General features: G+C 39.2%; 1 protein-coding gene across 8 annotated transcripts in view; it reads right to left on the bottom strand.

Moving 5' to 3' along the window:
• Positions 1–221: 221 nt before the first annotated feature.
• The window catches only part of HYDIN (HYDIN axonemal central pair apparatus protein), a 439,740-nt gene continuing 422,093 nt past the window's right edge, over positions 222–17,868 (bottom strand). For 7 of the 8 annotated variants that reach the window (XM_058708213.1, XM_058708219.1, XM_058708220.1 and 4 more), the window contains 3 exons: positions 11,645–11,875; positions 2,357–2,581; positions 222–812 (listed from right to left, as the gene is read on the bottom strand). In XM_058708213.1, the coding sequence (XP_058564196.1) occupies positions 330–812; positions 2,357–2,581; positions 11,645–11,875 (939 nt within the window). In that variant the 3' untranslated portion in view covers positions 222–329. Of the gene's footprint in view, positions 813–2,356; positions 2,582–11,644; positions 11,876–12,383; positions 12,462–17,868 lie in introns of those variants that run through there. The other variant, XM_058708221.1, reaches the window with a different exon arrangement.

The raw sequence follows: 17,868 nt of genomic DNA, 5'->3' as shown, positions 1-17,868 counted from the left end.
CATATCTGTGCCATCGTATTAAAAATGGGGATTACTTCTTGAGCTTTGGGAATATGCTTAGAAACTAAACTCAGAGACTTGCCCTTGCAAAATACAGTATAGCCCTGTTGTTTGTAATTACCATGTTTAGTGTGGAATATATATACTTCATATATATATATATATTTAGAATGAATATAATATGGAAATAAGTACCCCTGTAATTGAATGAGGAGATAAAACACTATCTGTAGAATTTTATTTTCTCTGTGCTTCACCAGGATAGAATAATACATAGATACTAGGCTGAGGAAATGACTTTTCACTGATGCAACTGACCTTAGTTACCACTAAGGGGTGATCCCCTTCAGGTAATAAACCCACTTAATGCCTGTTTCGCTGCCTTCACTGGGAGGACAAGACACAATCAGCTTGGTGGTGATAGGTGTTTTGCTGCCAGATGGATTTCCGTCAAAAGAGACTGTGATATTGTTGATCTTCTTGGGTCGCATGGAGTCTACAGCACGAACAGAGAAGGCTGGGTTCTCCACAATGATGGAGAAGGTGACCGCATGATAGAAAACGTTCTTGAAGGGGATGATTATGTTGTACCCGGCCCGGATCAGGAAGGGACCCTGGGGCTTGGGGGGCAGAGCCATTCCGAAGAGGGGGATGATATACTCCCCGCCTGCAATCGACGACAGCATCAGGATGCCCTTGGTCTCACCCAGGTGACTGGGCTCAAAATAGACTTCCACACTGACTTCGGTTCCTCCCTGGGCCCCTGGGGCTGCATTAATGATCTTTTCCGTGTGGAAGTCCTGACAGTCAGTCTGAAAGAGGAACACACACAGTTGGTTCACACGGGATCCCGAAGAGCACACCAGCAGCTCGGGCCCTTCCCCCGCCCCTCCACTCTCAGACGTCAAGAAACCTACCTTTGTGTGAGGCCAGGCAGGTCATAAAATGTTGTGCCCTTATAACTCCCTTGAAGAGTAGGTAATACTAATTATTATCCTTATTTTACTACAAAGAAATCAAGGCTAAGAGATGTTAAATAACTTGCCCAGAGACACAAAGCTGGATGATGCTGGTGTGGCATTTACTGCTGCTACTCCCCCATCTGGCTCTTCTTTTCTCCCACACACATGAAAGACTGAACAGTCTGGCTCCTCATGGATGGGAGGGGACTAGTTCTGGACAATTAGTTGTGAGCAGAAGTGAAAGGTGTTACTTCCACACTAGGGCATTCAATTGCCAGTACAAGTCCTCTTCACTCCTCTGGCACTATGACCGGAAACATCTGAGTTGGTGGTTGCCGTTTAGCCTGGATCCCCAAATGGCTGTGATGAACACTTCCCTGCTGACCCTCACTAGATGGATAGCACAAATAAGGGACGCACCTTTTGTTGTTTTAAGCCACTGAGATGTTGGGGCTGTTTGTTACTGCAGCGTAACCTAGCTTCTCCCGACTGGTATGATTGATAAAGAGCCTATGCCTCTTGACTATAGCCATGGACCTGCTGATGCTAACTGGCACATGGGCACCCAGTGCAAAGGCTACACTCCTAGCTTCCCTTGTTGCTAGGCGTGGTCTTATGCAGTTTTGTTCAAGGGAATGTGAGTGGAAAGGATATATATAGCTCCTGCCTTTCCCCTTTGTAGCTGGCTGGAATGCAACATCCTGGTAAGCTCTCCTGGTCCCTGTGGCTCCAAGCAACTCTCTACAGAGGGGAGAGCATCAGGGCAGAAAGAGTCTGGATGCCTGATGTCACGGAGCTACCGTTCCAGCCCAAACTGCTTATGCTCACCCCGTTATTTGAGAGAGGAATAGCTTTTACTTTGTTGTTATTTGGGGCTTCTGTTTCAGGAGCTAAACCTGTATTCCAATTGATATAATAGGTAACATATATGCAGCATTTATTGTGAGCCAAGCTCTATGAAAGTGGTTTTATATGCACCCTTTAAAAGCCCCATAGCAATCGTGTGAGGTTGGGGTATTATTACCATTTAGAGAAAAGGTTAGAGTAAATTATTCATACAAAGAGTAAGTGGTGAAGCCAGGGTTCAAATCCAAGTCTCGATTTCACAGCCTCTACTCATGACCACTGAGCTCTACTGTTCCCTTTAGTGACCAGTGCACATGCTGTGGGAAGCAAAACTCTCCTCACCCCCACCTTAACTTGTTAAGATAGACTCTATAAGGAAGAACCCAGGCCTGATACTGTTTGTTTATACCTGGGAGTTTCCAGGCTAGATGAAGCGCCTGACTCCCTGTGCGTTTCACATTTCTGCACCCCCTGTGTCCTCCTCTTATTATTTTTAAGCTTAGACTCCCAGCAAGGGGAGGGCAGAGGGTGGGACAGTGGCTGCTCACCCTGCAGTAGTATTCTGTCTTCTGCCGGGTGTAATTGGTAAACTTGGCAAAGATGCTCTGACCGCTGCCAAGAACCGTCTGGAAGTGGATGGGCTTTTCAGGCAGTGCTGGCAGGGCCTTCAAATTGAGCTCATACAGGTAGTAACCCAAATCATTGTTGTGCAGTGTTAGTCTCCCAAAGGTTTCTCCGGCTCTCAGGGGCTGGAATTCAAATGAGAATGTGCCCTGGAAGAGAAGACAGAGGCTCCTATGATGCTGAGAGTCTGACCCATCCCTTGCTACCCAGTGACCTCAGAGTAGGTTGGTGCCAGAAATGGTGCTTCACAAGAAATTGCTCACACTGATCTTGAGCCTGGGGAATCTCTGTCCAAACTGGTCTTTTCCCTCCCCTGTACCCCTTCTAACTTTACCTAGAAATACCCCAGAAGTATTTATATATCTGGAATCTCCTTGAATCTAAGAGATACTGGTTCCTCTCTTAAGAAGCACACTTATGGCAATGGGGGTGAGTGTTTCCAGAAGGAGGGCTGAAGATCAGCAGCTCCTTCTTTGCTCACAGCCAAGCTCAGAACAACTTCCTGGGTCCTACCTTCATTTGGGGAAGGTTTTCTCCTTCTTCTATTTTCGCCCATGGCAAAACAAAACAAGAACCAAAGAGTATTGCTTATAATAACAAAATAAGGGAAATAATTAAAACGAGTTAGCAGTAAGAAATCAGCTAAATAAGTGATAGTTTATCCTTGTCAGTGGAATACTAGGTAGCCATTGAAAAGGAAGGGGCCGTGCTATAAGCACTGACATGAAAGGTGTTGATGATATTGAAAGTGAAAGGAAGGAGGTTCCATAAATTATGCAAAGCATAAGCTCATTTTTGTGAAGAAGAATATGTCTATGCAGGTATAGAAAAGAGACAGCAAGGATATATATCGAATTGTTACCAGTAGTTATCTTGAGGTGAGGAAAACGGGACTTGAGGACTTTCATTTTCTGTTCCATATACTTTTGTATAGTTAAAATTTTGTTTTTATCATGAGTAGGTATTGTTTCTTTTTAAAAAGAACTAGTTCTTCTTATTGAAAAATAGAATAAAAGGAGGATATCATCAAAGTTGTTGTAGATGGTTAACAGGAAAGAATATAGTGTACAAATTTAGATGATTTTGCCACGACTTAAAAATTTAGATGAAAATGGACAAATGTACAAAAAATATAACTTACAAAAACAAGCTCAGTAGATGAAAACTTACATAGTCCCATAACCATTAAAGAAATGTAATCAATAGTGAAAAAGTTTTCCCTTAACAAAATTCCAGGATCATAATGATTTACTTGTAAGTTCTATTCGACAGTCTGGTATCCCACAAATTCTTCCAGAGAAGAGAAAAAGAGGGAACCTGTCTCACTTATAAGATTTTGATACCAAAATCTAACAAGGCTAACAGGAGAAAAGAAAATTGGAGACCAGTTTCTCCCCTGAACATATATACAACTTGCCTCATAAAAATGTTATCCAATTGAATCCAGCAATATATAAAGAAGAAAATGTTACATGACAAAGTTGGGTTTCTTCCATGAATGAAAAGTTGGTTTAACATTAGAAAAACCAATCAGTTGCCACATTGGTACATTAAAAGGAGGACAATGATATGGACATCTCGATAGATGCAGTGAAAGCATTGGATAAAACTCAACATCCATTCATAGTGTTAAAAAAAACTCTTAGCAAACTAGGAATAGAAGGGGACATCCTTAATCTGATAAAGGGTATCTATAAGAAACCTAAACAAACATAATAAATGGTGAAACTTTGAAAGCTTGCCCTTCAAGATTAGGAACAAGGAATCTTTCTACTACCTTTCTTGTTCTGCAGGTCCTAGATAGCCCTATTAAGGCATGAAAAGGAAATTACAGGAAGAAGTTTATAATGGAAGAAACAAAATTGTAATTACTTACAGATGAATGATTATACATGTAGAAAATTCAAGAATCTATAACTGAAATTATTATTGATAAGTGAATTATATAAGATGGTTGGGTAAAAAGTCAATATACAAAAAGTTAAAAATAGAACTACCCTATGATCCAGCAATCACATTACTGGGTATTCACCCAAAAATACATAAATGCTAATTCAAAAGGATACATGCACCCCTATGTTTGTAGCAGCATTATGTACAACAGCCAAATTATGGAAACAGCCTAAGTATCCATTGATCGATGAGTGGATCAAGAAGATGTGATGTGATGTGATGTGATGTGATGTGATGTGATGTGTGTGTGTATGTGTGTATATATATATACACACACATACACACAGTGAAATATTTTGAGCCATAAAAAAGAATGAAACCTTGTCATTTCAAATGACATGGTTGGATCTAGAGAGTATGACACTAAGCAAAATAAGTCAGTCAGAGAAAGACATATACCATAGGATTTCACACATATGTGGAATTTAAGAAACAAAATAAACAAGATAAGGGGGAAAAAAGACAAACCAAGAAACAGATTCTTAATTATAGAGAACAACTATAGACCAATTTCCCTGATGATCATGGATGCAAAAATCCTCAACAAGATGTTAGCCAACCAGATCCAACAATACATTAAAAAAATTATTCACCACGACCAAGTGGGATTTATACCTGGGATGCAGGGCTGGTTCAATATCTGCAAAACAATTAACATGATTCATCACATCAATAAAAGAAAGGACAAGAACCATATGATCCTCTCAATAGATGCAGAGAAAGCATTTGACAAAATACAGCATCCTTTCTTGATAAAAACCCTCAAGAAAGTAGGGATAGAAGGAGCACACCTTGAGATCATAAAAGCCATCTATGAACGAGCTAATGCTAATATCATCCTCAATGGGGAAAAACTGAGACCTTTCCCCCTAAGGTCAGGAACAAGACAGGGATGTCCACTCTCGCCACTGTTATTCAACATAGTATTAGAAGTCTTAGCCTCTGCAGTCAGACAACACCAAGAAATAAAAGGCATCCAAATCAGCCAGGAGGAGGTCATACTTTCACTCTTTGCAGATGACATGATAATCTATATGGAAAACTCTAAAGATTCCATCAAAAAAATGCTAGAATTGATTCATGAATTCAGCAAAGTTGCAGAATATAAAATCAATGCCCAGAAATCAGTTGCATTCCTATACACCAACAATGAAGTGAGAGAAAGAGAAATCGATCCCATTTACAGTTGCACCAAAAACCATAAAATACCTAGGAATAAATCTAACCAAAGAGGTGAAAAATCTATATGCTGAAAACTATAGAAAGCTTATGAAAGAAATTGCAGAAGACACACACACACAAAAGGAAAAAGATTCCATGCTCCTGGATAGGAAGAACAAATATTGTTAAAATGTCAATACTACCCAAAGCAATATACATATTCAATGCAATCCCTATCAAAGTAACACCAGTATTCTTCACAGAGCTAGAACTAACAGTCCCAAAATTTGTATGGAACCAGAAAAGACCCCGAATAACCAAAGAAATCTTTTTTTAAAAATTTTTTTTTTCAACGTTTTTTATTTATTTTTGGGACAGAGAGAGACAGAGCATGAACGGGGGAGGGGCAGAGAGAGAGGGAGACACAGAATCGGAAACAGGCTCCAGGCTCCGAGCCATCAGCCCAGAGCCTGACGCGGGGCTCGAACTCACGGACTGCGAGATCGTGACCTGGCTGAAGTCGGACGCTTAACCGACTGCGCCACCCAGGCGCCCCTAAAGAAATCTTGAAAAAGAAAACCAAAGCAGGAGGCATCATTATCCCGGACTTCAAGCTATACTACAAAGCTGTAATCATCAAGACAGTATGGTACTGGCACAAGAACAGACACTCAGATCAATGGAACAGAATAGAGAACCCAGAAACGGACCCACAAATATGTGGCCAACAAATCTGTGACAAAGCAGGAAAGAATATCCAATGGAAAAAAGACAGTCTCTTCAGCAACTGGTGCTGGGAAAACTGGACAGTGACATGCAGAAGAATGAACCTGGACCACTTTCTTACACCATACAGAAAAATAAACTCAAAATGGATGAAAGACCTCAATGTAAGACAGGAAGCCATCAAAATCCTAGAGGAGAAAGCAGGCAAAAACCTCTCTGATCTTGGCTGCAGCAACTTCTTACTCAACACGTCTCTGGAGGCAAGGGGAACAAAAGCAAAAATGAACTACTGGGACCTCATCCAAATAAAAAGCTTCTGCACAGTGAAGGAAACAATCAGCAAAACTAAAAGGCAACCTTCGGAATAGGAGAAGATATTTGCAAATGCCATATCAGATAAAGGGTTAGCATCCAAAACCTATCAAGAACTTATCAAACTCAACACCCAAAAAACAAGCAACCAGTCAAGAAATGGGTAAAAGACATGAATAGACACTTCTGGAAAGAAGACATCCAGATGGCCAACCGACACATGAAAAAATGCTCAACATCACTCATCATCAGGGAAATACAAATCAAAACCACGATGAGATACCACCTTACACCTGTCAGAATGGCTAACATTAACAAGTCAGGCAACAACAGATGTTGGTGAGGATGCAGAGAGAGAGGATCTCTTTTGCTCTGTTGGTGGGAATGCAAGCTGGTGCAGCCACTCTGGAAAACAGTATGGAGGTTCCTCAAAAAACTAAAAATAGAACTACTCTACGACCCAGCAATTGCACTACTAGGCATTTATCCACGGAATACAGGTGTGCTGTTTCGAAGGGACACATGCACCCCCATGTTTATAGCAGCACTATCAACAATAGCCAAAGTATGGAAAGAACCCAAATGTCCATCAATGGATGAATGGATAAAGAAGATGTGGTGTGTGTATATATATATATATATATATATATACACACACACACACACACACAATGGAGTAATATTCGGCAATCAAAAAGAATGAAATCTTGCCATTTGCAACTGCGTGGATAGAAGTAGAGGGTATTATGCTAAGTGAAACTAGCCAGTCAGAGAAAGACAAAAATCATATGACTTCATTCATATGAGGACTTTAAGAGACAAAACAGATGAACATAAGGGAAGGGAAAGAAAAATAATATAAAAACAGGGAGGGGGACAAAACATAAGGGACTCTTAAATATGGAGAACAAACTGAAGGTTGCTGGAGGGGTTGTGGGAGGGGGGAATGGGCTAAATGGGTAAGGGGCACTAAGAAATATACTCCTGAAATCATTGTTGCACTATATGCTGACTAATTTGGATGTAAATTTTAAAAAATAAAAAATAAAATTTAAAAAAAAGTATAGAGAACAAAGTGATGTTTACCAGAGAGGAAGGCAGTGGGGCGATGAGGGAAATGTAATGGGGATTAAGGAGTGCAGTTGTGATGAGCACCGGGTGATGTATGGAATCGTTGAATCACTGTATTGTACACCTGAAACTAATATAACACTGTATGTTAACTAACTGGGATTAAAATAAAAAACTTAAAAAGACAAAAAAGGGGGCAAAGTCAATATATAAAAATCAGTTATATTGTTACATACTACAACCAATAGAAAACAAAATTTTAAAAAATACCATTTACAATAGCACCAAAATATATAAAACCTAGACATAAATCTAACAAAATATGAGTAAGTCTTTTACATAGAAAACAAAAAAAATATCATTGAGAGAAATTAAATAAGAAGAGTTAAATAAATGGAGATCTGCTCATGAGTTAGAAATCTCAATTGTGTAAAGACTGGAATTCTCTCTGTGACAAATATGCTTCAAGATGGCCTCCGGTGATCCCCACCCTCCTGCTATTACACTCTTGTGTCATCCTCTCCCATATTGTGCCAGGGCTGGTCTGTGTGACCACTAGTACATGGCAGAGAGATGGCATATCACTTCTGAGATGAAGTGGAAAAGACTGTGGTTTCTGTCTTGTGCGTGCTCTCTCTCCCTTGCTCTCTCAGCTTCCCTCAGATCACTCACTTTTAGGAAGTGAGCTGTCATGTTGAAAGCAGCTGGAGGGAGAGGTGTATGTGGTGAGGAACTGAAGCCTCCAGCCAGTAGCCAGCAAGGAACTAAGGCCTTTCCAACAACTCCATGAGTGAGTTTAGAAGCAGATTATCCAGCCCCAGTCAAACCTAGAGATGACTGGAGTCCTGCTGACAACTGACTACATCCTCATGAAAGACCCTGACTACACAGCTAAGCTGCTGCTCGTGGATTCCTGATCCTCAGAAACTGTGTATATAATAAATGTTTGTGGGTTTAAGCTGCTGATTTTTAGGGTAATTTGTTATGGGTCAACAGGTAACTAATACATTCTTAAAATAACCCAATCAAAATCCTAATAGTTAATTTAATATTTTTGGAAGAACATGACAAGCTGATTTATATGACAATGCAAAGGGCCAAGAATAGCCAAGATACTCTTGAAGAACAGAAATGTAAGAGACTACCAAGTCTTAATGTAACATCACCAGAAGCATATTATGATTTTAATGTAATTAGTAATATAGCTTCAAAGTATATAAAGCAAAAACACAACAGAACTACAAGGACAAACAGACAAATCCCTGTCAGAGTGGTGACTTTAACACACTCTCTTAAATCTGACCAAACAAGCAGACCAAAATATCAGCTAGGGTACAGAGAATGAATATCAAAATGGCAAACACACGCTTTTTAAAAATAAATGGAAGATTAAGGAAAAGATCATATAGTGGGCCGTAGAGCAGATCTAAACAAATTCTAGAGCACTGAAATATGGAATATATTCCCTGACCACAAAATAATTTAAAAAATAACATATAGAACAATCCACATGTTTGGAAATTGAGAAATACTTATAATAACCCATGAGTCAAAAAAGAAGTATTAATAATAATGAAAGGACATTTTTGAACTTAATGACAAAATATACTACATGTAAAACTTTGTACACTGCAGCTAAAGCAGCACTTAGAGGGCAACTTATAATCTTAAATGTGCATATTGGAAAATAAAGAAAACTAGAAGTTAATGCACTAAGCATCCATCTTAGAAGTTAGGTAAAGCACCAGTAACCCAAAAGAAGCAGAAAGAAGGAAATAATAAAAAGGTCAGAAGGGGCGCCTGGGTGGCTCAGTCGGTTGGGCGGCCGACTTCGGCTCAGGTCATGATCTCGCGGTCCGTGAGTTCGAGCCCTGTGTCAGGCTCTGTGCGGACAGCTCAGAGCCTGGAGCCTGTTTTGGATTCTGTGTCTCCCTCTCTCTGACCCTCCCCGTTCATGCTCTGTCTCTCTCTGTCTCAAGAATAAATAAACGTTAAAAAAAAAAAAGTCAGAAATCAAGCAACTGAAAACAAACATACAATAAAGAGTACGAACAAAATCAAAAAATGCCTTCTTGAATATAAGATATACTGAGAAACCTCTAGAAAGACCAATCAAGAAATAGAAGCTACAACCAATATTAGAGATGAAAAAGGAACATCACATAAGAAAGTAGTAAGAGGATATTAACAATGTTATGCCAATTTTGTGAATATATGGATGAAACAGACATGCTATCGTTACTGATTCAAGAAGAAACAGAAAATCTGAGTAGTGTGATAACTCATGAAAGGAATCAAATCAGTAGCAGACAATCTTCTCACAAAGAAAACCCCAGGGCTCATTGGCTTCATCTGTGGTTCAAGGAAGACATAATTTCAATCTTTTATAGACTCTTTCACAGAGTTGAGGAAGCAGGCAAATCCCCGATTCTTTTTCTATCGCTGGCGGAATGGGAACTCAAGTTGGACAAAGAATACAAGAAAGGAAAGCTGGTCCATTCTCGCTCATGACCACAGAGGCAAATCTCCAACACAAACTGTTATCCGACTAAAGCCTATCTGTTTGTAAAAAGGTAAATTAAGACCATGAGGAGCTATTAGTTTATTGGATTGGTAAACCTTTAAAAATCTGACAATGCCAAAAGTTGGTGAGCTCTCATTGCTCACTGGAGATTCTCTCCTGACTGGCAATTAAAGGCAAGCACACCCTGTGACCCAGTGATTCTACTCCTGGGTGTACACTGGGGAGAAACACACCGTGTACATCGGGAAGGCACTTGCACGGTGAGGTCCAGGGCAGCATATTTCGTGATAGCCAAACACTGAAGCCAACACAGATGTCTGGCCTCAGTAGAATGGTTATCTAAATTGTGGTATAGTCGTATGATGGAATATTCTACAGTGATGAGGATGGATGGACCTCAGCTGCATGCATCAATGTGATGATCGTCAGAATATACAATACTGAGCAAGGCATAAAACACTGAAGAATGCAATTAGTAGGATTTCTTTTGTATAAAGTTTGAAAACAGACAAACCCAAACCATATGGCTTAAAGGCAAGAAATGATTACAAAATAAGGATAGTGGGAACTTTTAGGGGTGAGGGATGATACTGTGAGTGGGGACAGAGGTTTCTGGGGGTGGTGGCAACTTTTTATTTCCTGGCCTGGGTACTGGTTATACAGATAGTTCTTTCATAGTTATTTAAGTGAACCTGTTTTAGTACATATATATACATATATACATACATATGTACACACACACACACATATATATATATACACACACACACACACATATATATATATATATATATATATATATATATATATCTCCTAGTTTTCTGTGTAGATTTTATAATTCATGATGAAAAATATAAAAATAAAATAAAGGGCATGGAAGGTCTCTGAAGAACACACCAGGTTTGGGGTTCTGAAGGGGAAAGCAGAGCTAGGGTGGATGCAGGGAATAAGCAGGTGGGCTCGAGCTGGAGAAACAGAAGGGATTTGGATGGGATCTAGACAGTGAGAATTTGGAGTCATACACCAAAAAGAGTCAAAAGAAAGTTCATCTCCACAGCAGCCCAGAATTCCAGGGCACGTCTTCTCAGCAGTCACAGGTTATGTGTCTTTCCTGAAGCGGGTCTGTGCACAAGCAAACATATAAACGAGAGCGCCTGCTGTTCACTCGATACACTACTATGTCCCTTGCTTCCCTCTTCACCACGTATATACTACGTTACCTTTATAATTAGCAAAAAACAAAAATGTTTTCAGTTTGAACAAAGCAAACAAGTGTATAACAGAGGCAAGTGTTCATGATTAGTAAGTCCCTTTTACATGTCTGAACCAAAGGGCAGAAGGGGAGAGGACAGATCAGGAGTGTGATTGATGCACCGGCCCCTGTCTTCCCACTCCTGGGGCTGGCCCAGCTTCAGGGATGCCTCTATCACAGATATCAGGGAGCCCCTGGTAGCCAGGGTCATACCTCAGAGTTGGCAGGCACCACAAACTGGGAGGGCAGGCTGATGTCAGGGACCCTGCATTCCATGGAGAAGGTCACTGTATAGGGCAGAGGGTTCTCCACCTTGATGGAGGCTGATGTGCTCTGTCGGACGGGGCTCACCATCTCAATGGTTTTGATGACGCCTGAAGGGATGACCCTGAAACCCACCATGTAGTATAAAAACTCATTGGTCACCTCGTTTCGGAAGATCACCTGGGTTCGCGGGGAGAGGGGGAGGAAGAAAGCAGAGGAGAGGGGTTAGTGGAGGGTCTTCAGCTGTCTTGAGTTCCTTCTCTCTCTTAGCATTGCCTGGGTACATACAGCATGGGTGCCAGGCTGACACGGGCACTCCCACCCTGTCTGAATCCCTACCAGCCACCCTTTCTCCTTCCTATGCCCATTGCTGCTGGAATAGACAATAATACTAATAGTAATAATGACGGCATCTAACATTTAGTGAATGATTACTGTGTGCCAGGCACTAGAAGTACTTAGTTAAACAATTTGTAGGCAACATTATTATTCCCCTCACTGTTTGTTTTTGTTTTTTAAAGCCAAAGAAACTGAAGTTTAGCAAGGTTAAGTTATCTTGCCAAGGTCACATGTAGAGAGAAGTGTCAGAGCCAGGATTTGAACCAAGTTGATCTGACTCCAGAGCCCACACTTGTGACTGCAGTACATTGTCTCCTCACCTCTGCAGTTGATATGGTAAGCTGCTCACCTTTTTCTGCTTGTTTCCCAGGTGACTGATGATGTTGGGCATCTTCTCATGTGCTTATTGGTCATTCACACATTACTTCTGTGAGATAGAGTCTATTGGAGTCTTTTGCCCTTTTTAATACTTTGAGTTGTTTATATTATTACTAGTATATGGTAATAGTTCTTTACGGATCTGATTTTACTTTCAACTTCTTCCTGTCTTTAGCTTTAGAGTGCTTCTGGCACCCTGTCTTTTAATAGGAGTGTTCAGTCTTTTACATTTAAAATAATTCTTTTTTTAATGTTTATTTATTTTTGAGATAGTGTGAACAGGGGAGGGGCAGAGAGAGAGAGAAAGAGAGGATCCTTAGCAGGCTCTGTGCTGACAGCAGCAAGCCCGATGCAGGGCTGGAACTCAAACTGTGAGATCATGCCTGGGTCGAAGTTGGATGCTCAACTAACCAAACCACCCAGGTGCCCTAAAATAATTCTTTCTATGTTTAGGTTGAAGTCTGCCTTCTTGTTGGTTATTTTCCATTTGTCTTATTTATTTATTTACTTATTTACTTACTTATTTTGTTTCTCTGTTATTCCTTTCCTGTTTCCTTTTGGCTCGACATGCAATCTTTTGTAATGTATTTTATTTCCTCTACTGGCTTCTTAGCTATATTTTTTAATTATAGATTTTTAGTGGTTGTTCTACAGCTGACAATATGAATTTTTAACTTGTGAAATTTATTTTGAGTAGTATTTTATCACTTCCCACTTTATAACTGACCCTTCATGCTCCTTATGCACACTTCCAATTTGGCAAATGCGCTAACCTTACTAAAGTATAATTTTATTGACCTAACCACTCTATCTTCTGTGCTTTTGTTGTCATATCTTTTACTTCTACACACATAAGAACACCCACCTAACAGTGTTATCATATTTGCTATAAACTGTCAGTTGTCGTTTTTAGAAAGTTCTTAGAAGCTGTGTGTGTGTGTGTGTGTGTGTGTGTGTGTGTGTGTGTGTGTACTTATTTACCATTTTTAGATTTTTAGGGCTCTCTTTCCTTCCATTAGACCCAAATTGCTAACTGGTATAATTTTTCTTCAGGCCAAAGAATACCTATCAATGTGTTGTTTTCTAATGCAAGTCTGCTGGCAGTGAATTCTCTCATGTTTTCTCTGAAAATATCTCCATTTTAAAGGATGTTTTCAGTGAATAAAGATTCTAGGTTGATAGAACTTAGCATTTTGCAGATGGCTTCCATTATAACTGAAGAGAAGTCAGAAGTCTTTTTATTGTTTTCCCCTATTTTAGATCTTTTGTATCTGGTTGTCTTAAGCTTTTCTCTTTCTCTTTGGTTTTCAGCAGTTTTACTATGATGTACACAGACATGGTTTTCTTGTATCTCATGGTTTTCTTTGTATTTCTCCTGCTTGAGGTTTGCCAAGTTTCTTGGATCTGTAATGTTTTTTAATCAAATCAGAGAAATTTCAGCAATTTTTTTTCAAATAGTTTTCTGCTCCATAGTCACTTTCTTCTCTTCTAGGACTCACATTACTTATGAATTAAAAAATTTTATACTTTCCCACAGGTTCCTGAAGCTCTGGTTCTTTTCATTCAAACTTTTTTCTCTTTATCATTCAGATTAGAAATGTTCTATTGATTTGTTTCAAGTCCACTGAATCTTCACATCTCCAATCTGCTGTTAAGCACATCCAGTGAAATTTTCATTTCAGTTTATTGTAGTTTTCTATTCTCAAATGTCTGTTCAGCTCCTTTTTTTAAAATATAGTTTCCATTTCTTTGCTGAGATTCCTTATCTGTCTAATTATTTGAAATATTTTCTTTTATTTCTGATCATGTTTATAAAAGCTGCTTTGAAGTCTTTGTCTGCTAAATGCAATATCTGGCCCATTTTGGAGTCCGTTTTCATTGCCTGTATTTTTCTTGACTATTGGTTACATTCCTCTCCTTCCTTACAAGTCTAGTAATTTTTGTTTATGTACTGGACATTGTTGATAATCATTGTAGAGATTCTGGATTCTGTTACCTTCCATGTGAGAGTGTTGATTTTATTCTAGGAGGCAGTTCAATTATTGACTGATAAGCTTGTGTAGGTTTGGTTTTATGCTTTGTTAGAGCAGACCTATAGAAAGCTCAAGGTGTTTTTTGAGACCTTCCAACTCGGTAGGATTCAGTCTCCAAATTTTGTCTTTCCTACAGATCTTGTTGTGGCTTAGTTTTAGGCTTTCTAAGGGCCTAAAGGGACTTATTATAAGGGCATGGTCCTTTCTTTGGGCCTTTCTGGTATTTCAACTGGGTTCCTAGGATGTTAATGAGATGTTAATGTAATCTCTCCACTCTGGCTGAGCCAAACCTCCAATGTTCCCTGGGCACCGATCAACGTATCTTTGTTCCTTTATCAATCTCTTTTAGAAGCTGCTCTCTGATAAATCTCATGTAGTCTCACCTTGTGCATGTGCAGTACAACTGTCAGCCAAAGACTTTGAAGGGAATTCCCACACACACTTTTGTCTCCCTTCCCCCTGACATCCTGCCACTCAATGCATTGCCCCACTCCTACCTTTTAGAGACCAGCTATTTCAACTGCACCAAATTTTAATTTCTGTATCGTCAGATCACTGGGGCTGTTGTGCTTTGCTTAGATTCTAGCTCACTGCATTGCAGTCAAGAAATTGTCCCTTGGCAGAGAGCCAGGATAATTGTGGAGATTCATCTCATTAGCTTTTCTTCTCTTTGAGGGATTGTGGTATTGTGCTACTGTTGTCCAATGCCTGAAAGGGTTGCCTCAGATATTTTGTTCAGTTTTATGGTTGTTTATGGTGGCAGTAGTAGTTACTCCATCGTCGTCAGAAGCGCTTTTGACTTTTTAAAAAAAAGCTTTTGTATTGTTAATTAGAATACTTATCATTATTTTTTAAATGTTTACTTACTTTTTTGGGGGGAGGTGCAGAGAGAGAGGGAGACATAGAATCCAAAGCAGGTTCCAGGCTGTCAGCACAGAGCCCAATGTGGGGCTCGAACTCACAGATTGCGAAATCATGACCTGAGCCAAAGTCGGATGCCTAAGTGACTGAGCCATCCAGGAGCCCTTAATACTTATTATTGTAAAGAGATCTGGGATCTGAGTTCCCTGTTATTTTTAGTTAACACTTTAAAACATATATTTACGTATATTTTTCTCTTTACAGCTACAGTTTACGGCCATCTCTATTTGTGCCCTACCTTTCTTGATGAAGAAACAAGTATCTTTCATTTCCCCATTTTCTTCCCACTAAATGAGAAAAAAAATTCCTTGCATTATTTTATTTCTCCCCTTGCTATTTCCTATATTGAGGTCATATGAAATATTCACTTCAGATTGCTTTTCAGCAATTATTTGAAATTACCTATCAATAGAATTTTGAGTCTTTGTTCATTATAACCTTTTGTTTTCTTCTTGAATTCATTTACTTATTTTTAAAATTTTGCTAATTTAAAAGCTTATTATTTTGTGGTGCTTCTTTCAAACAGGGATTATATATATGGGTAGGTTATTTTGAGTCCTTGCAAGTTTAAAAATATCTTTATTTTGCCCTTGTAATAGTTTTGTTTGGAAAAGGTTCTAGATTGAAAACACTCTAAATCGTATGAACAGCTTACTCCATTGCTTCTTGTATTCAGTGTTGCCATGAGAAACCTGATGTTATTGTGATTATTTCCTTTTACTTTCTTTAGAATCATTTAGGATTTTCTTTTTTATCCCAGTTTTCTACAATTTGGGTCTCACCTATTTAGATATGAGTCTTTTTTCATTCACCCTATTTGGAAAGTTGGTGGGTCCCTTCAATTAGAAGACTCAGTCTTTCTCAAACAGTTCTGGAAATTTTTTTTTAATGTTTATTTATTTTTGAGGCAGAGAGAGAGAGCTAGGGAGGGGCAGAGAGAGAAGGAGACACAGAATCCAAAGCAGGCTCCAGGCTCTGAGCTGTCAGCACAGAGTCCAATGAGGGTCTAGAACTCATGAAGCACGAGATCATGACCTGAGCCAAAGTCGGACGCTTAACCGACTGAGCCACCCTGATGCCCCTGGAAGTTTTTCTTCAATTATTTTGAAGAGTATTTTCTTCCTTCTATTATCTTGCTTTCCTGTTTTGGGAGCTCTTAGTAGATAGATATTAGAACTTTTTGATGTATATTTTCTGTGTCATACTTCCTTTCTTTTTTTGAAACAGCTTTATTGACATGCAATTCACATACCATATAATTCACCCAATTAAAGTGTATAATTTAGTGGGTTTTAGTACATTCACAAAGTGGTGCAAATATCACCACAATCAATTTTAGAACATTTGGGGTGATTTTTATCACCCCAAAAAGAAACCCTGCACCCATTACCAATCATTCCCCATTTCCTCCTAACCCATTGCCACTAATTTACTTTCTCTTTCTATAGATCCGCCTATTCTGGACATTTCATATAAATGAAATCATACAATATGCGGCCAGTTGTGACGGCTTTGTTTAGCTATCATAATTCCTTCAAGGTTCATTGATGTGTTGCGTGTATTAGCACTTCATTTCCATTTCTCTTTATTGCCAAATAATATTCCATTATATTTGTCCATTTGGGTTGATGACATTTGGTTTGTTTTGTTTCGTTCTCTTTTTGGTTCTTATGAATAATGCTGCTATGAACATTTATGTACAGGTTCTTGTATGGACATATATTTTCATTTATCCTGAGTATATACCTAGGAGTGAAATTGCTGAGTCACACGGTAACTCCATGTTTAACCATCTAAGGAATGCCAGACTGTTTTCCACAGCAGCTGCGCCATTTGCACTCCCACCAGCAATGTATGAGGGATCCAACTTCTCCACACCCTCTTCAGCACTTATTGTTTCCTTCCACTCTTGCCATTTCTTTGTGCTCATGTGCTAAATCAGCTCTATCTTCTAACTTACTAGTAATCTCTTCCTCAGAGTTCATTATACTATTCAGCCTTCCTCTAAGGTTTTCCATTAGAAGTATTCAATTTTTTAATTTTTAGGGTCTCTGATTGTCTTCCACAATAGCCTGTCGTTTTTCATGGGTATGATTATCTTCCTTTATTCCTTTGAGGGTATTAATAATGTTCACTAAAAATATTCTGTTTGCTTTAATGACTCTTTTATCTTAGGGGTTCCCCTTTGTTGAGCTGGTGCTTCTACTTACGGTGGCTTTTTTTTTTTTTTTCTTCAGATGTTTTATGATACTTTGATTCTAAGGTTCTCTGTTAGTCTGTGAATGCGATCTGAGTGGAGCAGTCTACCTCAGTGATTTTAGGAGAGGGGATGACATCCCACTGTGTGAGTTTTGCCAATATCTCTTCTGGAGGTAGGAGATGGGTTCCTAGGTTCTTTCTTTTTTCACTTTAAAATCTCCCTAGCTGATTCCTTCCTTCATCATAGCTTCTGATACTATCTGTAAATGAGTAATTTCCGTATGTTATCTTCAGCCCTAATCT

The sequence above is a fragment of the Neofelis nebulosa genome, chromosome 17 (assembly GCF_028018385.1).
Source record: "Neofelis nebulosa isolate mNeoNeb1 chromosome 17, mNeoNeb1.pri, whole genome shotgun sequence".
Classification (NCBI taxonomy): Eukaryota; Metazoa; Chordata; class Mammalia; order Carnivora; family Felidae; genus Neofelis; species Neofelis nebulosa.
The sequence above is the reverse complement of the archived record's forward strand: the minus strand, read 5'-3'. Positions and strand labels throughout refer to the sequence as shown.